General features: G+C 46.8%; 1 protein-coding gene and 1 pseudogene across 2 annotated transcripts in view; both read left to right on the top strand.

The window, feature by feature from the left end:
• The window catches only part of EVC2 (EvC ciliary complex subunit 2), a 161999-nt gene that overhangs the window by 86387 nt on the left and 53203 nt on the right, over positions 1-22409 (top strand). For both annotated transcript variants that reach the window (XR_009693365.1, XM_061145530.1), the window contains 5 exons: positions 903-1078; positions 3789-3948; positions 11044-11498; positions 16083-16287; positions 21524-21646. Coding sequence is in view for 1 of the 2 variants with exons in the window: in XM_061145530.1 (XP_061001513.1) it covers positions 903-1078; positions 3789-3948; positions 11044-11498; positions 16083-16287; positions 21524-21646 (1119 nt within the window). In the remaining variant the exon portion in view is untranslated. The remainder of the gene's footprint in view (positions 1-902; positions 1079-3788; positions 3949-11043; positions 11499-16082; positions 16288-21523; positions 21647-22409) is intronic.
• LOC133058954 (U6 spliceosomal RNA) lies at positions 9628-9726 on the top strand (annotated as a pseudogene).

Genomic DNA, 22409 nt, shown 5'->3' with positions numbered 1-22409 from the left:
GATATGGACTCAGTTTCCTCATCTGTGAAATGGGAATAATAGGATCCTCTCCCTGGATTAAGTTAGAAAAGATGAGAAACACTCTGGGTCCAGTGCCAAGCCCAGAAAATGCACCCAGTGTGTTCTAGGCTATTATTACTCTCATGTGTTTGCTTGGGTTTTTAGGCGTTTTGTAAATTCTGAGAACTTCTTGCTACTCTGTGACCAGACTCATCTCATGTCCTCAATGAATGTGGGAGTTTGGGGCCAGAGCCAGTGGCTGATTTACCCCAGAACTTCAGTACCCTGACATGACGCTGTGTTTGGGGAACTTCAGAGGTGTTACCGCATGTGGGTGAAGGACACTTGAGTGAAATGTACATCCCATTCCTAAGGCAGGAAAATTGTTTTGATAAGACTTTACTATCTGGGTCTTGAATGCACTTTTCAAAGCCCTTTCTTTTTTTTTTATAATTATTTTTAACTGGAGGATAGTTACTTTACAATATTGTATTAGTTTCTGCTATACAGCTATAAGAGTCAGCTATAACTATCTATCTCTCTATCTGTCTATCATCTATCTATCTATCTATCATCTATCTATCTATCTATCATCTATCTATCATCTACCTATCATCTATCTATCTATCTAAATTCCCCTCCCTCTTGAGCCTCCCTCCCACCCCTCTAGGTCATCACAGAACACCAAGTTGAGCTCCCTGAGCTATATAGCAGTTTCCCTTTCCTATTAGTATGTACTTTTCTCTAAGACTTTGTTCAGGACTGGGACATTTAAGGTATTCATCTCGGGGCTTCTATTCCTGTGTCTTTTCTTCAGAAAGGAAATGTAATACTTTAAATGACTAGAAATAATTTTCTCTAAATTTTAATTAGGCACGCTTTCTTGATTTTTTTTTAAACAGGAGAGTGTCGAAGAGTTAATGGACTTTTTCCAGGCTAGTAAGAGATATCATCTCAGTAAAAGATTTGGCCACAGAGAGTACCTGGTCCAGAACATCCAGTCATCAGAGACCCGTGTGCAAGGCCTGCTGAGCACTGCGTCTACTCAGCTGACCCTCCTCATCCAGAAACACGAGAGGTAAGACTCCTGAACCACCCCAGATAACGCAGATAAACAGCCTTCCTCCAACATTCCTCGTAGAGACCATCTGCTGCTGCAGCTGCTAAGTCACTTTAGTCGTATCTGACCCTTTGCAACCGCATGGACTGTAGCCCGCCAGGCTCCTCTGTCCATAGGATTCTCCAGGCAAGAGTACTGGAGTGGGATGCCATGCCCTCCTCCAGGAGATCGTCCCGACCCAGGGGTGAAACCCACATCTCTTAAATCTCCTGCACTGGCAGGCAGGTTCCTAACCACTAACACCTCCTCGGAAGCCCCAGAGACCACCTACTTCTGTTCATTCATTGAATACACTGGCTACTTGACTTATTTCTTAGGAATTCTCTAGTTAGAAGAATCCTTTGCATGATAGAATTTTTAAAATATAGTCAATATTTCAGACGACTTTACAATGAACCAACATGTGCCCATCGTCAACTTCAGTAGGTACCAACTTGTGGCCAGTCTTGATGTAGCTGTTCAACCTAACCCTGAGTGGTTTTCAAGCAGACCCCCGGCATTTCGTTGAGGCATCAGTGGTGGAGGCTTAGAGGAACTGCGTGGTGAGGACAGCCTGCCTCTCCTTCAGCTCTGGCACACTGCTGGCTCTTGCATTCACCTTTGTTTTTTGTGTTTTGGGTTTTTTTTAACTGAATTATAGTTGATGTGCAGTGTTGTGGTAGTTTTAGGTGTACAGCACACTGATTCAGTTATACATATAAAGGTGTGTGTGTGTGCACGTGTGTATATATATTCTTTTTCAGAATCTTTTCTCTAAGTTATTACAAAATATTGAATGTAGTTCCCTGTGTTATACAGTAGGTCCTTGTTGGTTATTTATTTTATATATATAGTGGTATGTATATGTTAATCTTAACTTCCTAATTTATCCCACCTCTCCTCCCCACTTTGATAATCATAACTTTATTTTCTATATCTGTGAGGCGTTTTCTTTTTGTAGATAAGTCCATTTGCATCTTTTTTTTTTTAGATTCCACATGTAAGCACTGTCACATGATATTTGTCTTTCTCTGACTTACTTCGCTTAGTATGCTAATCTCTAGCTACACCCTTGTTTCTGCAAATGGCATTATCGGCATTATTTCCTTCTGTTTATGACTGAGCAATATTCCATTGTGTATATGTATGTATATACCACATCTTCTTTATCCATTCATCTGTCAATGGACACTTAGGTTGCTTCCATGTCTTGACCTTTGGAATTAAGTATATACACACAGATGCTTATCTTGGATCCTGGGTATTTTTTCTCAGCAACCTTGGGGTACCACATGGCCAGGTAAATGGTGCTAATCACTGTAGCTTCTAGCCCCTTGACAGCATTTCTTCTCAGCTAGTCTTTGAGACTCATGATTGTCAACAATGAAATTTATTCTTTGGGTGTTACAAGCTCTAAAATGAATAGGGCCGTGATGATAAGGTTGGTTTTCTTAGGACAACCATGGTTTTATGATTGGGTCTACTCTTTAGCTAATTGTATTAGGACTTTGCAGCTCTCTTGCCCTCTTTAATGAGGATTCTATAAAGTGCAAATTATATGAACACTTCCCACCAAAGATGCTAATGAATTTGTCACTGCAGTTGACTTGACATTCCTGATTCATTTTCGCTCTAGTGAAAGAAGCAGCTCCTTGCCTTGAGCAGAAGCACCAGACAGTTGGTTGTACTGTTGGGAGAAGTTTCCAGGGAAGTATATTACCTCTGATTTTTAAATCCTATTTTAATAGGTTGGCAGAGATGTATTTCTGAAATGTGTGTCTACCATTCATTCAGGAAGCGTCCATGGAGAATTTACTGTGTGCCAAGCAGGGGCCTCAACCAGGGACGCAAACAGACTGGGAACAGTAGTGGTAATATTGGCAGCAACTGGAAAAACAGATGCAGTAAAACATGTTTGACGAATTGGCTCACATGACTTGGAGGCTGAGAAGTCCCAGGATCTCCATCTGTAAGCTGGAGGCACAGGAAAGCCAGTGGTGTAATTCAGCCAAAGGCCTGAGAACTGGGGGAATCCCAGTCTTAGAGAAGGAGATGAGATGAGATGTCCCTGTTCAACAGCAAGGCAGGAAAAAAAGGGGGGAATTCCTTATTCCTCCACTTTTTATTCTATTCAGGCCCTCAGTGGACAGGGTGATGCCCACCCACATTGGGGAGAGTCAATCTGCTTTATTGAGCCTACCCATTCAGATGCTAATCTCACAAGAAAACACCCTCACAGAGACACTCAAGCGTGATCTTTACTGTGGGCACCCTGGCCACTCTATCTGATACACAGAATTAACCCTCAAACCGAGCTTTCCCTGATTTACCTCTTGGACTTTGCTTGTGCCATTCATGTCACCACGAGGTCCTAGTCCATCATTTCCTCCTGGAAGATTCTATTTGTTCCACCGTGGTCCTCTTGAATGTTACATTCTCCAAAAACTCTTCCCAATTTCTGCCCTAACAGGTGATAGCTCTTGTGATGCTGAGCTCCCTCTACGTGCCTCTGAAAAAGACGAACTTTCCCTTCCTGCATTTCAGTGATGTCTTAGCTGCCCATTCTGATGGTGGAAATTTCTCTGATTCAAACCAAACTAATATGGAGACAAACATTCATCCGCAGCACATTCAAGCTGCAGGTGAGTTTGGACAGTGCATTAACTAACTCTGCATCTTTTTCATCTAGAGCAGGCTACTTGGATGAAGATCAGATGCAAGTACTCTTGGAGCGGGCTCAAACAGAAGTCTTTTCTATAAAACAGAAGTTGGACAACGACTTAAAGCAGGAGAAGAAAAAACTCCACCAAAAACTAATAATTAAGAGAAGACGAGAGATGCTGCAAAAGGTATATAAGGAATTATGACATTTATTTTTTGCATAATCACTGTGAACACCTACCAAGTGCCAGGTTCTGCACCAGGCACTGCCATCAGAAAGCTAGGATCCAAAGGGTGACTGGACAGACATCCTGACGCACCATTTGCAGTTGATTGGTAGTGGCTCTTTGGAATGCTGTGATAAGGCTTCCGTGGGTCCCATCCAGCTCAGCAAAGCTGAGGGTTGTGGTAGATTAGTAATGTCTGCCAGGACAAGAGAATAGCAGCGCTGGTTCCAGTGAATAATGACTGGTGGCTACTGTAACGTTTATGGAGAGTTTACTTAGCATTGTGCTAAGTGCATTATGTATCTTATTTAATTGTTTTATTAATCCTATGAGGTAGAGGCTACTATCTTCTCTCTTTTTTCTAACGAAGACGTTGAACCTGAGAGAGCTTAAATGTTGTGATCTATTTGAGCTACTACAGAAAATACCATAGACTAGGTGGCTTATAAAGAACAAAAATTTATATGTCACAGTTCTGGAGGCTGGAAGTCTAAGATCAGGGTTCCAGCAAAGTCACCCTCTTCAGGTTGCAGATGACTGACTCCTTGCTGGTGGAAGAAGTCAGAAGGGTGAAAGGCAGGGAGGGAGCTCTGTGGGTGGGTATGGGGCCTCTTTTGCAAGGACACTGATTTCATTCAGGGGGCTCCATCCTCATGCCCTAAGCTCCTTTCCAAAGCTTCTTCTCCTAAATCCTCAGAACACATATTAGGTTTCAACATCTGCATGTTGGGGGAACACAAGCATTCAGATCACAGCATTAAGTAATGAGGTCAGGACCACAGGTTTAATGATTGGCAGTTGTGGGGTTGAGTCCAGGACCGTGTGACTTAGAGTCTCAGCCTCGCCCTTGACGCTCACCTGCTCAGCTGTTTGCCCACCTGGGGAAGGGGCAAACACGGAAATTCACCCTGTGCTGTCTTCATGCTCTGGTAGCATAGAGGTCACCATCACCCGGGGAAGGCTGTGCAGAGCAGGTGCAGCTGAACCTGAGTCCTGGGGGCAGGGAGCCCCTGATGTGTGCAAGGCAGGAGGGACATTGCAGCTGGTGGGGAGGCATCTTGTTCAAACGTGAAGGATTCAGGCAAGGGTGCCCTGCTGTGCCTGGAGCTCCAAGAACATGAGAGTTGAGAGGGCAGGGGCTGGAGGAGGCATGCCCAGGAAGCGGCATCTCTTCAATGAGGGCAGTGTGCTGGGCAGACAGCTGACTTTCATCCGAGGACATGAGGGAACACTGAAAGGTTTTCAGGAGAAGTGATGCCAAAAGCTCAGTCGCTATGCACCAGTGCCGAATCAAATCTCAGAGACAGAGTTTTGGGTGAAATAGAAAAGCAAAGCTTTATTGCTTTGTCAGGCAAAAGAGGACACAGCAGGCCCTTGCCCTGAAAAACTGTGTGTCCCCACCGAGGAGGATTTGGCGAGGTGTTTTATAGCAATGGCTCAAGGGCAGTGCTGCTGAAAGGATCAGGGTGTGTGCAGGGCCGGCACTTCTTTCATCTGGCCTCGGGTGGTCTCTTGATGAGCAGGTTATCAAACCGTCACCTTCTCTGAAATGAAGAATACTAACATCTTCCATGATGCTGTTAAAGTGCTGCACTCAGTATGCCAGCAAATTTGGAAAACTCAGCAGTGACCACAGGACTGGAAAAGGTCAGTTTTCATTCCAGTCCCAAAGAAGGGCAATGCCAAAGAATGTTCAAAATACCACACAACTGCACTCATCTCACACTCTAAAAAAGTAAAGCTCAAAATTCTCCAAGCCAGGCTTCAACAGTATGTGAACTGTGAACTTCCAGATGTTCAAGTTGGGTTTAGAAAAGGCAGAGGAACCAGAGATCAAATTGCCAACATCTATTGGGTCATAGAAAAAGCAAGAGAGTTCCAGAAAAACATCTACTTCTGCTTTATTGATTACACAAAAGCCTTTGACTGTGTAGATAATAACAAACTGTGGAAAATTCTTCAAGAGATAGGAATACCAGACCACCTGACCTGCCTCCTGGGATATCTGTATGCAGGTTAAGAAGCAACAGTTAGAACTGGACATGGAACAACAGACTGGTTCCAAATCGGGAAAGGAATACGTCAAGGCTGTATATTGTCACCCTGCTTATTTAACCTATATGCAGAGTACATCATGTGGAATGCCAGGCAGGATGAAGCACATGCTGGATTCAAGATTGCTGGGAGAAATATCAATAACCTCAGATATGCAGATGACACCACCCTTATGGCAGAAAGTGAAGAAGAACTGAAGAGCCTCTTGATGAAAGTGAAAGAGAGGGAAAAGCTGGCTTAAAACTCAACATTCAGAAAACTAAGATCATGGCGTCTGGTCCCATCACTTCATGGCAAATAGATGGGAAAACAATGGAAACAGTGACAGACTATTTTCTTGGGCTCCAAAATGACTGCAGATCGTGACTGCAGTCATGCAATTAAAAGACACTTGCTCCTTAGAAGAAAATCTATGACCAACCTAGACAGCATATTAAAAAGCAGAGACATTACTTTACCAACAAAAATCCATCTGTTAAAAACTATGGTTTTTCCAGTAGTCATGTATTGGATGTGAGAGTTGGACTATAAAGTTGAGTGCCAAAGAATTGATGCTTTTGAACTGTGGTGTTGGAGAAGACTCTTGAGAGTCTCTTGGACTGCAAGAAGATCCAACCAGTCCATCCTAAAGGAGATCAGTCCTGAATATTCATTGGAAGGACTGATGTTGAAGCTGAAACTCCAATACTTTGGCCACGTGATGCGAAGAACTGACTCCTTGGAAAAGACCCTGATGCCAGGAAAGATTGAAGACGGGAGGAGAAGGGGATGACAGAGAATGAGATGGTTGGATGGCATCACGGACTCGATGGACATGAGTTGAGTAAGTTCCGGGGGTTGGTGAAGGACAGGGAAGCCTGGCCTGCTGCAGTCCATGGGGTCAGAAAGAGTCGGACACAACTGAGCGATTGAACCGAACATCTTCCATTAGTTGGGAGTTTCAGTTGGGATACTTATTGTTATATGTATCCATCAAGGCAGAACCAGGACCCTGCCCCATGGCTGCACTATTGTTTCTTGACTGCTCCTCCCTTGTCTCCACATCCTCTCCATTCCCTGATTAGCAACTGTTTGAAAAGTTTCAGTGCCCAGGAGCCCCACGGGGTCCTACTTGGTTTCAGAAGGAAGATCAGATTTGGAATTTAGGAAGCTCAATTGAGCAGCCTGTCAGATAGAATTGAAGGAGCAGACCTGTGGGAGGCTCTAGCACTAGACCAGATCAGAAGTGATGAGACCATGTCCTGAGCGTGGGAACAAGGACAGATTCAGGAGATATGAGATGTCAGGATGACATAGGCCGCTGTCAGGATGACATAGGTGGTACCATTCAGGAAGGAAGGGGAAGCAGAATAACTTAAATTGATTGATAGAAGCTCTACATTTATTACTGAGTGTTGGGCCCAACAGGAAGCTGTGATTCTTATCTCAGCCATTGAACTCCACCCCAACTTCAACATTGCCTTATCCATCTCCTCTGGCTCAAGGATCAAAACAATGGGGCTTAGAGCCATATTTCTCTGATGGTCTGGCCTGGTTCAAGGTTAGGATCTGCAAGGATGGATGAACTGCAGAGATTCCAGTGAGTTTCCATGAACATAGTTTCTTACAGTTGCTTTTGCTAAATCTTGTGAGTGCCACAGAGTTGGAATGCCACTCTACAAAGGCAAAGGTTTGTGTTATATCCCCAGCACTGAAGACATGTTGCGGGTTCTAACCAGTATTTATAGAAGGAAGGAATTGACACTTTCAGGTCACCTGAACCCACGAACAAAAGATATGTTTGTGCAAACCCAGACTGTCTGCTGGGTACACTATTGTAAATAATACTGTGATGGACATCTCTGTGTATGCCAGCTTTTTTCCCATCACAGGGTCTTTTATACCTACTGTTATTTCTCCCAGAAATATCCTGTCCCCCATCTTCACTCAACTGAGGTATGACCTCACCCCTCAGGTCTCTCTTGGGGCTCCTTTATTTTTTAACATTTTTAATATTCATAGTAGCATAATTATGAAAGTGAAAGTGAAGTCACTCAGTGGTGTCCGACTCTTTGCAGCCCTGTGGACTGTAGCCCACCAGGCTCCTCCATCCATGGGATTCTCCAGGCAAGAATACTGGAGTGGGTTGTCATTTCCTTCTCCAGGGGATCTTCCTGACCCAGGGATCAAACCCAGGTCTCCTGTATTGCAGGCAGACACTTTAACCTCTGAGCCACCAGGGAAGCCCTGCATAATTATAGCAAATATAAAATATAATTACTTTTTTTCTTTTCCATTATAGTTTATCACAGGATATTGTGTATAGTTCCCCATGCTATACAGAAGGACCTTGTTGTTTATCCATATAAATTTCCTTCTTTGAAAGGCCTGTAACCTCCTCATTTAATTTGTCTCTCATGGATCTCAGGATTTTTTTCTCTTAGAATATCTTGATTTTCAGTTCCTATGTGCCTGGGATGTGGTAATAATAATAGCAGACATTCACTGATGCCAATCTGTACCAGGCCCTTCTCTAAGAGCTACCTACAAATTTTATTTGGGGCAAAATGAGGACTGCAGCCCAAGAGGCAGCATCTCCTATATCTTAAAGCAGCAGTACCATTAAGCACTCATTTTACAAAAGGGTTTTTGTTAGTGAGAATCTGATGTCACCATGAAGAGATTTAATGCTTCTCTAGATATGAGGAGATGCAAGGATTGAGATTATAAAATCTGTTCCTAAAAACGTCCAACTATCTAAAGACCTGTCCCACCAGATTTCCTGGAGCAGAGTGCCTCACCCCGCGCTGAACTCCCTCAGGGGTTGTTGAAGGTCAGCAGCTATAGCAGCATGGGCTTCAGTCTCCGTAGAGGCAGGTGGAAAACGCCTCTGATGTTCAGTTGCCAATGCTCTTGGTAAGTGCCAATTTGTAGTTGGCACACGTCTTAAGCATCTCATTGACTCCTCCCAGCTACTCTGTGAAGTAGATCCTATTATTATCTTCTATCATCCTCTATGGTTTAGGCACTGGACACACAGACAGGGCTAGATATTCATTTGGGGTGACTCAGCTTCTAAGTGGAAGAGCCAGGATTGGAACCCAGGTGGTCTGCCTCTTGAGCTTTACCTACTCAATAAATACATGTTCAACAGAAGTCAAACAAATGAAGTTTTCACTACATTTTCAGTTATTTTCTTAAGAGTAATTTTCTTTTCTTGCGGGGGGAACACTTATCAACTTTATTAACTTACTTAGAAACCATGAAACCTCGAATGAAAGAGGCAATGCTTAAAGTTCAGCTGGATGAAGCAAACTAAGCCTTTTCCTTTGCCTGGATCCTCACCATAAATCTTGCCTTTGAATTATCAGATTTGCCACCCCTTACCTTTGGAATATTGTGATTAATATAGACAGAGGCAGACTTTGTCTAGTTCAGGAGGTGAGAGTAAGATAGAAAAAATACTATGTTTGAGTGAAGAAGGTGGGAAAAAGATGCCCTGGATCCTTCTTTGAAACTCATAAAAGATGATCACATTTTACTAAAGTTCAATCAAGTTACATGCTCTTCTCCTTTGGGGAGGATGTGTTAAGAAGGTAGAGTCTTGTGCTTGCTTTGGCAGCACATACACTAAAATTGGAATGATACAGAGAGGTTAGCCTGGCCCCTGCGTAAGGATGACACACAAATTCATTCCATATTTTTTTATAGCTGATTCACATTGTTGTATAGCAGAAACGAACACAGCACTGTAAAGCAATTATCCTCCAATTAAAAAAAATAGCCAGTAATACTGAACACCACATGCAATGAGAATTACTGGTGTATTTAATCTAAATACATTTAGATTTCTAGAAATACATTTCACATTTCTAAAGCATACAGTCACTCCTAAATTTAAGCCGGCTATACGGGTTTTGGTCTTCCCAGATGGTGCAGTGGTAAAGAACCCACCTGCCAGTCCAGGAGATGTAAGAGACCTGGGTTTGATCCCTGGTTCGGGAAGATCCCCTGGAGGAAGAAATGACAACCCCCTCCAGTATACTCGCCTGCAGAATCCCATGGACAGAGGAGCCTGGCGGGCTACAGTCTACAGGGTCACAAAGAGTTGGACACGGCTGAAGCGACTTCAGGCACATACGCACAGACTGCCTTTACCAAAGTTAATGTACTCGTAAGGAAATCTTGAGAACGTTAGTGAAGTCACCTCTCCACAGCTCCTGGTGCTAATCCCAGAGGCCAAAGAATGGTTTTGATTGAGGAAAAACACAAGCATAACCCAAGAAAAAAATGACTGAGGCAAGGGGAAAAGCAAGAATCTTAATAGAAACATCCTCTCTTGTTGTTTAAGGGTTGACTGTGGGGAGAAATCAATAGTCCTTCCAACTCTGAACACACTCTTGGAGTATTTCTCTCCTGTTGGCCTATTTGCAGAAAAATTTAGTTGGTTTTCCTTTTCTTTCTTCTAGTATTTACAATAATTTTTTAAATTTTTAATTGGAGGATAATTGCTTTACAAAGTTGTGTTGGTTTTTGGCTGTACAACAAAGCGATTCAGCCATAAGTGTGTGTGTATATATATATATGTATACACATACCATATATATATATATGCTTCCTTCCCCACGCCCCATCCTACCTCTCTAGGTCATCTCGAGGGCCAGGCTGGGCTTCCTGTGCTATCAGCAGGTTCCCACTGGTTATCTGTTTTACACATGGACGTATATATATGTCAGTGCTACACTCTCAAATTAGTTGGCTTTAGCAGAGCAGAGCATTCATTCAAAGTAACCATTCGGTGGTTCCTTTCTCCTCTGCTGCTGTCATACTTTGGCTCTCTCCATTGGTCTTTAAGACCATCAGCTCCTTTTTTAAAAGAATAATTTGCCAAATATACGATAGTTGGGGGAAGGGCTGTTGATGTTCTGTGCATCCTGCAACCATTCCCCAAAGTGTTTTCTTGAGGGCTGTACCAGCCAAGCCCCGCCCCCTGCTAACTGTCCGCTCTGGAATTGCTGGCAGCACAAGGAACAGCGGAGGGAGCAGCTGTCCATTGCCGAAGCCTCCGGGGCCGCCGAGGATGCCGGCCAGTACCTGGGCCAGTGGCGGGGCCTGATGGCCGAGCAGAGCACCGCCCTGGAGGAGCTGCAGGAGCGCCTGGACCAGGCTGCCCTGGACGAGCTCAGGGCGCTGACCCTCTCGCTGTCCGAGAAAGCCACGGAGGAGCTGCGGCGTCTGCAGAACTCAGGGATGACCCAGGAGCTGCTCAAGCGTGGGGTGCCTTGGCTCTTCCTGCAGCAGATCCTGGAGGAGCACGGCAGGGACCTGGCGGCCCGGGCCGAGCGGCTGGAGGGTGAGGAGAGGGACCGGGGCCAGGAGGGCGTCCAGAGCGTCAGGCAGAGGCTGAAGGACGATGCGCTGGAGGCCTCCATGGAGGAGCAGGCGGAGCTGAGACACTGGGAACACTTGATCTTCACGTGAGTCTTAATCCCTGAGTGCTGTCCTCTCCTCTGTTCCTATTGGTGGGGGAGGGAGTCTGCCTGCTGGTTCCGAGCATAGCCAGACACGTGACACCTGATCCTGAGACTGAGATTTGATGTGGCCCAAAGCGGGCTTTGGCCACCTGATACGAAGAACTGACTCATTTGAAAAGACCCTGATGCTGGGAAAGATTGAAGGCGGGAGGAGAAGGGAACACCAGAGGATGAGGTGGTTGGATGGCATCACTGACTTAATGGACATGAGTTTGAGTAAACTCCAGGAGTTGGTGATGGATAGGGAGGCCTGGCATGCTGCAGTCCATGGGGTTGCAAAGAGTCAGACATGACTGAACAACTGAACTGAACTGAAAGAAAGGGGGGCTTCGGTTGTGTAATAGATGCCAGCAAAGCTTTGGCAGCTGTTTGGGACTGGTACATCAGGTTGGAAACTGGAGGAGCCTCAAACACCACCCGCATGGGGCAACAGAAAGGAATGAAATGTAGGCAGTGTAGACCAAAAATCTCGGTTTAAATCCCAGCAGCACCACCAGCTGTCTGAGTGTGTAGACAAGTTACTTAACCTCTCTGAGCCTCATCTTTCTTGTCTGTGGAATGGGATGACAACGCTCAGTCATTTATGGTGTTTTCAGTAGCACATGATACTATTGGGTTGTTAGAAAGTGAAGAAAGCATTTTATAAGAAGTCAGGAGGTAAATTTTCTAGTTTTGATTCCATGACTCGGTGATACTGTCAAGGATTCAGCTCCCAACATCTTTCTGCTCTGCTATACTCAATGTGCTACCTTGGTCCTTGGGCTCATCCTTCATGGTTTCATGATGGCTGCTGCAGCTCCAGGCATCACACACATCATCTCTTTCTAACATCTGCGGCATTGATCTTCCCTGTCCTATTTGGCAGGACTACATCATAAACCCATGCCAAACTGTTCAGCTGCTAGGAGGCTAAAAAGGCTATGATTGTCTTAGACCAGAGGGCAGCAGACTTTTTCTTTAGGCTTCGAGGGCTACATGGTTTCTGTAGCAGGTATTCAACTTTGGCGCCAGCGTGAAAGCAGCTACAGGCAATCCGTAAATGAACATGACTGTGTTCCAATAGAACTTTATTGACAAAAACAAGCAGTGGGCCAGATTTGGTCCACAGGCCACAGGTTGCCAATTCCTGCCTCAGACCACCCAGGATTCCCTCTCTAGGGCTACTGGGAGGTTCATATCTCCAACATTGTTGGAGGGTAACCCCTATAAACAAAAGCTGAGCTGACAAGGGACAAGGAAGTGACTGTAGATTAGACCATTAGACCACTATCTAGCAAAATGCCAACTCCCAGCATTGACGAGGGGTTGCGTGAGCAAGTATATGTCGGTCTTTTAACACAACCTTTGATCAGAATTAAGTGGATGGAAAGAGGTACCTGCTATCATCACCGCCATCATTCCTGTGTGAGAAGAACTCAGATTATCAGGAGGAGAACAGACACACAGAGAGATGATTGTGATGAGCAAAGCAGGAGCAATTAACCAGGTGATCGTGTGGAGGATCAGGATCTTTACCAGGATAGGAAGGAGGTACATTTTGGGTGCTAGCCTCTGAGCTGGTACTGGGAGCCAGAGACAAGGGGACCCTGCTCACTGGTGCTGTGTTGAGAAGAGGCAGGATTGGGTGGTGAGCAGCTTGATGGGTCCTTGTCTGGGTGTGAAACGGGAGACCAGTCTCACTGCACAAAGAAACGAAATCAAAACCCCCACCAACAGCAGCATGGTGGAGAGAAGCAATAACCCCCACCTATCTAGTCTATTTATTTAGAGTAATAGGAACTGTTTATGTATAAGGGCATAATTGTGGGCATTTGGCTATAACTTAGTGCTACTTCCTTAAACCAATGGACCCACTGATCAATATTCCATCAAGTTGCTTTCTCTTTGAACAAAGCAACCCAGAAAACCCTATTCAAGGGAATAAACAAAACCAAAGCCCTTTGACCATTCTTTCCTCAGTGTGACCACTCCACAGTTTAACTTGGATCTTAGCCACAATTTCAATTCTGAATCTACAGCCCTTTTGATTAGAAATGGTTATACTGATATAGGGCATTCCAGGTGGCTCAGTGGTAAAGAATCCACCTGGCAATGCAGGAGACGCAGGATACGCAGGTTCAATCCCTGGGTCGGGAGGATCCCCTGGAGGAAGAAATGGCAACCTACTCCAGTATTGTTGCCTGGAGAATCCCATGGTCAGAGGAGCCCGGTGGGCTAGAATCCATGGAGTCACAAAGAGTTGGACACGACTTAGCAACTGAGTATGCACATACTTAGTGACATAGGATCATAGAGGGGTGTTGGGGGTTGGGGAGGGGGTAGGGGAAGGAGTCCCTCTCAGTATATCTGCTTAGTCTGTCTGTCCACCTCCTCTCTTGAACCCCATGTTGCTTGCTTGATATCTGTGGTCCTCTCCACCTGCATCAAAGCCTGGGCTCTCCTTGAACCCTTTCGGGGACACCAGGTAGCAGAGCATCGTTCTGAAATGCCCGTCCTTCCTTGGGGGCAGTAACATCCAGGGAGCAGGGTCCTCCCCGACTCAGTGTTGCAATGCCTCCTCCTTAAGTGCTCTTCTCTGGGGACTGACCCTGCGACCAGCGAGGAGAGGTCCCAGGTGTTGTGGAGAGGGAGGTTATCTTGATGTAGATGAAGTGACCTCTTCCTTCTTTCTCATCTCTCTTTTTTTTATGGTTCTGTCCTTATTTAGCTCAGTCTTTGTTAGTTTTTTATTTGACTTGAACAAACAAGATGCTGTCTTCTCCAAGCCCACACAAATCAGACCCTTAAATGCCACTTCTTATTTGCACAAGTTGTTCTCAGCAGTAATTATTCAGCCCAATCTGCATTTGACCAAAGTCTCTTTGCTCCATCCAACCTACTTTGGGCTGGCTCTTTAAAGGCTGTGGATTGGACTTGACATTCCCATTACCGGATGGTCACCTTCTTCGCCTTCATTTGGTTTCGTTTTGCAGGGAATATTATGAAAGCTGCCGCTGATTGAGTTGTTCAACAGGAAAAGAGAAATCTTACTTTTCTATCAGAAAGCTCCCTATGATTTTCCCTAGGGTTAAAGAGGGTCAACTAACAATATACACAATGTGAGTGTGCTTATATACTTTGCTTATTTAAGACTCTAAAAGGTTGCAACCTTTATTTCTGAGGCATTAAGTAGAAATGACTTTGCACAATAGTTTGGAAACATGTTTTTATAAGTTTCCTGATTTCAAGAAGGATGGAGTTGCTTTAAACCTGGTTTGATGAAGTGAGAATTAATCAAAAGGCATACTCTACCAGGGAAAGTGTGTCTTTAAGACCTTGTTTCTAAACTCCTGCCTGGATGTTAAACTCCTTCAGGGCAAAGATGGTCTTCCGTGTTTCTGTATTATCTTGGTGCCTAGCTAGTTGAGGATCAAGACCAGACCACCCAGCACATGTATGCATTTTCAGTTGTGTCCGACACTTTGTACCCTCATAGACTGTAGCCCACCAGGCTTCTCTGCCCATAAAATTCTCCAGGCAGGAATAACTGGAGTGGGCTGCCATTTCTTTCTCCAGGGAATCTTCCCAACCCAGAAATCCAACACTCATCTCTGGCGTCTCCTGCATTGGCAGGCACATTCTTTACTGCTAGGCGCCATCTGGGAAGTCCCTAGACCACCCAGGGAAGAATAAAGACTCAGATTCATTTCAGAGTTACTTTCACGTTAGAGGCCACATAAGCAGCAAATATGTAGGGCAAAGATTCTCCATGAAGGAAGGTGCAAAGGAGCAGCTGTGGTTTCCTAAAGTGCTTCAGAAAACTTGGTGGGTCCCATGGAACCCTGTGGGCTTGAGGGCTTCAGGCTGCTTCCGGCCGGGGGCCCACATCAGCTCTGATAGTCTTATTCTGTTCCCAGGAGAGAACTTTCTAGCTGAGCTGAAATTGTATACCCCTCCGTGGAGATTTGGGCCTGATAGACCTGGCGCTGGCCTCCCACAGCAACATCCTGCGGGTATTTCCAAATTTTAAAGCATCCACAAAGCGTATTTTCTGTAGCTAGTGCTGATCAGACCTTGCCAGAATAACCAAACAGATTATATGATTTCATGTCCAACACAATATGGTGGCTCAGTGGCAAAGAATCTGTCTGCCAATGCAGGAAACATGGGGTCAATCCCTGCGTGGGGAAGATCCCCTGAAGAAGGAAATGACAACCCACTCCAGGATTCTTGACTGGAGAATCCCATGGACAGAGGAGCCTGGAGGGCTACAGTCCTTGGGGGTTACAGAGAGAGATACAACTGAGTGACTGAGCATGCACACACACACACACACACACACACACACACACACACCCCAACATGACGCACATTAGGTGCTGAAGAAACCCTTGTGGAATGAATGCCTGATCCAGGAGATGGCGGGTGTTTCCGGACATGGATTTGACTAATGGAATTTGAGCTTTGAATTTCCACTTTCCCATCCGCAGCACAACCCACCCTGTCTTCTTTTTTTGCAAGAACAGACCACTCTTCTTGCTTTTCCAGGAAGCTCTGCTCCTCTGCCTTCTCCCTGTCCGAAGAGGAGCTGCTTGGGATGAGGCAGGAAGTTCACGGCTGCTTCGCACAAATGGACAGGAGCTTGGCCCTCCCCAAAATCCGGGCCCGAGTCCTGCTGCAGCAGTTCCAGATGGCTTGGCGAGAAGCAGAGTTCCTGAAACTGGACCAGGCCATGGCCGCCCCTGAGCTGCAGGTAGGATGGGCGTCTCGGGGCCTCGTCCTGGCAGAGGCAGGGCCTCCTCCAGCTGCTGAGGCTGTAGAATCCAGCTCCACTGCTGCCTCAGCCCTTGGCCATGTTAGCATCGGGCATTCCCGGAACCTCTTGAAGTTCTGTAGTGGACACCCTGGTCACTGGCTTCACACTGTCCACCAGTGGTTATGAGTCTCCACCACTCATGGTTCACAGGTACACCCTCTCCTGGGCATTGATTGCCCTTGGTGGTGGGAGCCACCCAGCCTGAGAGGTGACTATCCCTCCTACCCCCTCCCTTAGCCACAGCCAGTGACCCACGCAGGAGGCTTGTGTAAGTGGCCTGAGGAAGATGCTCACTTCAGTTCAGGTGGATAAGGGCATCTCTGATCCCAGGCCTTGTAGGGTGACTGACAGATGCCTGTGTGAGCTAAGTCATTTCAGGCGTGTCTGATTCTTCATGACCCCACAGACTATAGCCCACCAGGCTCCTCTGTCCATGGGATTCTCCAGGCAAGAATACTGGAGTGGGTTGCCATGGCCTCTTCCAGGGGTCTTCCTGACCCAGGGATTGAACCCAAGTCTTCTGCATTGGCAGATGGGTTTTTTATCTCTAGTGTCACCTGGGAAGCCCTGATATGTCTATAGTAAGCACCTGTTACATGCAACAGGCAACTCTTGGGTGCTGGGTTTACTCCAGAGCCGCCCATGGGCAAGTCAAGGCCAGACCCTCCCACCTTACCTAGCCGCTTCCTCCTTCTATCCTGGTTCCCACACCTCCTGTGGCTTGCTCTGAACTCCTCTCTCAGGAAACAACGTTCACCCCAGTCCCTGCTGTCTCTGGCTCTGCCTCGGGGGAACCTGACCTACAAGGCCTTTGAACTTGCTGTTTCCTCTGCCAGGAACATCACAGCGCCAACTCTTTGCTGTCTCTTCACATCTCAGTTCAGTTATCATCTGCACAGAGGTCCTCCCTGAGCACTATCCAAAGTCATCACCTCCCCAGGCCTTCTTCGGAAAGCTGTGTTCTTGCTTCTTCGTAGAATTGATCGGGATCTGAAATGTCCCGGTTACTCAATGTACTCATGGTCTGTGCATCACCCCCCACCCACCAACAAGCTCCCCGTTTGTAGCTCCCATTCACCACGCCATCCAAGCACCTAGAATGTGCCTGGCAATAAGTTTTATTGTGCAATAAGTTTTATTGACTGAACCAACCAACCACCTGATGTGGGCAGAATGTGGGGGAACTTCCCTGAGGTGATATCACACTGAGGTTGAAAACATTTCACATCACTTACCCTTCTGTTATCTCAGCTGTGGTTAACAGCAGGGCCAGGAGTAGATGTTCTGTCCCCATGTTACAGATGAGAAAACTGACCGAGAGGAAACGTGAATTGACCGAGGCAGGACGGAATAGAAGGACTGGTCTTGGAGCTGGTATTTTCTGACTTTAAACCCAGTGCTTCTCCTTGAGGAGAAAAAAAAAAAATTCAACCACATCCTTTCTGAATAAGATCAGTGAACAAAACCAACTTGGAAGATTTTACTTCTTTTCACGTTAAAAAAAAAAGGGCTTCCCAGGTGGCGCTAGTGGTGAAGAATCCACCTGCTGATGCAGTAGACATAAACAACGCGGGTGCAGTCCCTGGGTCAGGAAGATTCCCTGGAGAAGGAAATGGAGCCTGGTGGGCTACAGTCCACGGGGTCACAAGAGTTGGACATGACTGAAGCAACTTAGCACACACATTAAAAAAAAAATAGTGGGTTGAGAATTCCCTGGCAGTCCAGTGGTTAGAACTCCATGCTTCCACTTCAGGGGGCCTGGGTTCCATTCCTGGTTGGGGAACTAAGATCTCAGAGGCTCCGCAGCACAGCCTAAATAAATAAATACATGTTGTTGTTGTTGTTTTTTCTCTATTTCTCTTATTAGAATGTTGCAAGATATACAAAATGGTGATACTTACAGAGTCAGGAACAGGTTATACCCAAAAATGTATAAAAGGTTTTGGAACAGTGATTAAAAAAAAAAAAAAAGATGTTTCCACGTAAGAGAACTGAAGTGTGTTTCCTCTGCTTTTGAGCTGGACCAAGGGCTGAAGGGCTGAGCCCAGCAGGAATTAAGTGTCTGACTGTAAGTTGTTCAAAGTGCTAGATTTTGAAATTGAATTGGCCTTGTGCCTCAGAGGGGTGGAGCATCTGCCCTGGGCCTGAGATTGCTCCCTGGAAACCCTGTAGAGATGCAGGGGCGCAGGTGAGGGGCGGAGCCTGTGGTTGGCTGAGCCTGGCTGTCTTCACCAGCAGCATCGTGAGAAGGGCATCACGGCGGGCAGACCTGGGAGGGCACTTCCAGGAGCCACTCCATCGCCAGGCCCTCCTCCCCTGCCAGCCTAGGGGTGTGGGCAAGTTATCCTGCAGGCAAGCGAGCTGGGAGCTCGCACCTAAAAGTTTTTTTATTCTTATTTTATTTATTTTAGCCTTATTTTTCTCATCCATCATTTCTTCGTCTATAACATGAGTATAATGAAGATTACTCTGGGAATTGTTCAGTCACTAGATTGTGTCTGACTCTTTGTGACCCCATGCACTACAGCGGGCCAAGCTTCCCTGTCCTTCACCACCTCCCAGAGCTGGCTCAAATTCATGTCCATCGAGTCGGTGATGCCATCCAACCATCTCATCCTCTGTGGTCCCCTTCTACTCTTGTCCTCAATCTTTCCCAGCATCAGGGTCTTTTCCAGTGAGTCAGTTCTTTGCATCAGGTGGCCAAAGTACTGGAGCTTCAGCTTCAGCATCAGTCCTTCCAATGAATATTCAGGACTGATTTCCTTTAGTATTAACTGGTTTGATCTCCTTGCAGTCCACAGGACTCTCAACAAGAATCTCCTTCAGCACCACAATTCGAAAGCATCAATTCTTTGGCTCTTAGCCTTTGGCATTAGATAGTCTGATATGTAGAAGAGAATTAATTATACTCCATACAGCCCCATTCCCTTGGGCCTCCCCATTCGTTCTTTCTTCTGACCACCAGGTAGCCCTCCAGTTTCTTCCCTGTTGATCACTGTTTGGATTCAGCACCCTAAACAAGAGCAGAATTGTCTGGTTGACATATCAGCTGGCTCCTCCCAGGGTTCTCAGACAATTGACGCAAATGAGTGTCTGAGGCTCTCCTAAACTCTGACATGCAAGTCAGATTGCTCCTTCCTCCTGCTTCAAGCCTTTCCTTGGCACTTTCTGCCAGGATACAAGTTCTACTATGGTCTCAAGGCTCCACCTAATCTGACCCTTGATGAGCCATGTGCTGGTAAACTAACTCTGGATGGGAGTTCATTGTTCTGATTTGTAGCATTTTCCCATTTCCCTCATGTCAGTACCCCTTCCAAGATCAACCAACTGGACATCACAGCATGTGGGCACTGAGAGAGACGTACATGATCAGACACCCCGCCCCACTCTGGCTTCACCCCCTCCCAGTGCCAATCCTCACTCTAGGTTTCAGGATCTTACCCACCAGGCCAGCTCTGTTCCTCAGAGGCCCTGACTCACAATTTCCTTTTTTTGTGGTCTTATCTCTGTTAGAGCAGGAGACGAAAACTGTAGTTCACTCATGGAGTTAGTGAGCCTAGCCTGCGTACTTAAAGATACCGGGCTCAGGGATCAGGAGGCTCACCGTCAAGTTCTCAAGGCTCCCGTGACGTGGCTGAGGCCATTGATTCTGTTCTCCTGGCCTCAGTCTCCTCCTCTGTCAAATGGGATGTCTGAACTCAGTGAATTATCCTTCAGGTGCTTGCCTCCTCTGAGTGCGCTGGGGCGAGCCCTGAGGACGTGGTGGTCCTCTCTAGTATTATCACCATGGTCATGAGAGCCGGGGCCCAGACTGGTGGGCAGGGCTGAGTCCAGGTCGAGAGCAGGCTCTGGGAGATCATGGCAATGAAAGAGAGGAGCAGGGGTGGGCATGTGAGCCAGGAAGCGAAAAGCACCAGCCCCCATGGGAGTGACCACTGACCACACATCGCTTTGAGCCTCTTAGGCGGGGTGTGTCACGTTGTGCTGGTTGTGCTCCTTCAGGCTGTGCTGCGCTGGGTTATGTTTTGTTATGTTATGTCACGTCCTGTTGTCACCTTCTGATGTTATGTACCTTCTGTTATCACAGCACTCTGCTGTGTTATAGAAATAGCCTGTCGTTGTGTTATATTGCATTGTGTTATGCTGTGCTGTATTGTTATATTGTTTTGTTTAGTATGTTACATTATGTTGTTATGTTTATGTGGTTTAAGGGCTTCCCCGCTGGCTCAGTAAAGAATCCACCTGCAATGCAGGAGACCTGGGTTTGATCCCTGGGCTGGGAAGCTCCCCTGGAGAAGGGAATGGCTGCCCACTCCAGTGTTCTTGCCTGGAGAATCCCACGGACAGTGGAGCCATGGGGTCACAAAGAGCCAGACGTGACTGACTAATAATTATGTTACATAGTGTTATGTTTTTGCAGTAATCTTGTGAGGTAGGCACTATTATCTCCATTTTATAGGCGTGGGAACTGAGGCTCAGAGATTGTAGCATGTGCTACACGCATTCGTTCATTCCTTGAATATCAGTTTACTGAGCACCCACGACCTCTTCTTTAACCCCTCTCACCTTTGCTGTGGGCTTCAGATCTTTGGGGTCTGGAACCCCCTGTTCCCAGACTTTCACACTCCTGACACCTTGTCCTGCCAGGCTCGGCTGCAGTGTCATGTCCTCACATTTGTGAGCAGCTAGTGTGTGTGTGCAGGGTGTGCAGATTGCTGTTCTAGGAGGATGGTATATGTCAACATCCCCTCCAGCCCCCAAGCACAGTGCTTCTTTGAATGGACACATGCAGATGTCCTCAGCAGCCATTCACCTCTGCAGACGTGTCCCTGTCCACCCAACATGAGATAATAGCCAGCACGCTCATTCCATCACCTTGTTTTCATGGCACTCACTGGCCCTCTGAGAGTGTCTCTGTCCATCTGCAAAGCTCCGGTGCTGCCCACAAGTAACCCTCGCCTCCCCTTGGTGGGACTAGCCCCCAGAGTACACTAAGACCAAAGGCCGGTGACCAGAGCTCCTTCCAGGAAAGGCTTCATCTCTCCACCCTTCTCCAGCTAAGACAGCTGTGTGGTGCAGAGAGCTGCAGGAGCCTCTCTGGGCTTGCAGAGATAGGGGGCTGCACCCCTCTGCTGGCGATCACTTTCTCACCCATGTTTTCTCCCCATTCCAGCCACAGTCCAAGGCCAGAAAGCCACGCTCCAAGAGCAGAAGCAAGATAGACCTTTTGAAGAAATGCATTGAAGATAAAATTCAGCTGTTCGAGGAACAGGCTCCCGAAGACCTGGTTGAAAAGGTCAGTGTTTCACCTGCCAGTCATCACAGGGCTGGTTGCTGCCCGGTTTGAGGGCACACAGATCCCTCGGGCGGAGGAGGCAATGGCACCCCACTCCAGTACTCTTGCCTTGAAAATCCCATGGGCGGAGGAGCCTGGTGGGCTGCAGTCCATGGGGTCACTATGAGTTGGACACGACTGAGTGACTTCACTTTCACTTTTCACTTTCATGCATTGGAGGAGGAAATGGCAACCCACTCCAGTGTTCTTGCCTGGAGAATCCCAGGGACGGGGGAGCCTGGTGGGCTGCCGTCTATGGGGTCGCACAGAGTCAGACACGACTGAAGAGACTTAGCAGCAGCAGCAGCAGCAGCAGCAGAGCCCTCAGGGGCTGTGAGTGTCCGCCTCCATCCTGCACCCTGCTTTCCTGCAAGTGGGCACCAGCCCCCACCGCCACTACCGTGCCTTTCCTCCTGGTCCTTCTGCCTGGAGCACTTTTCCTCCACTTCTCCACACAGAGGCCTCAGGTGTGTCCTTCGGGCTTCCCCTCTGGCTCGGTGCTGAGGAGTTCACTTGTGCTATTTCACTATGTCTCCCCCTATATCTCGCCTGCAGCCCGACCTCCCTCTCCAGCCCACTTTTCTCATCTCAGTGAGGCTTTAGTTTGTACACACACCACGTACAACCATACACTGCTTACCTGTCCTTCCCTCTTCCTGGATTTACCTTTCCACCTTTTTTTACTTGGACAAGTCAACTTTGTCCCCAGCTGTCCTAAAGCACT

This window comes from Dama dama, chromosome 6, assembly GCF_033118175.1.
Source record: "Dama dama isolate Ldn47 chromosome 6, ASM3311817v1, whole genome shotgun sequence".
NCBI lineage: Eukaryota > Metazoa > Chordata > Mammalia > Artiodactyla > Cervidae > Dama > Dama dama.
This window is presented reverse-complemented; position numbering and strand designations above follow the sequence as displayed.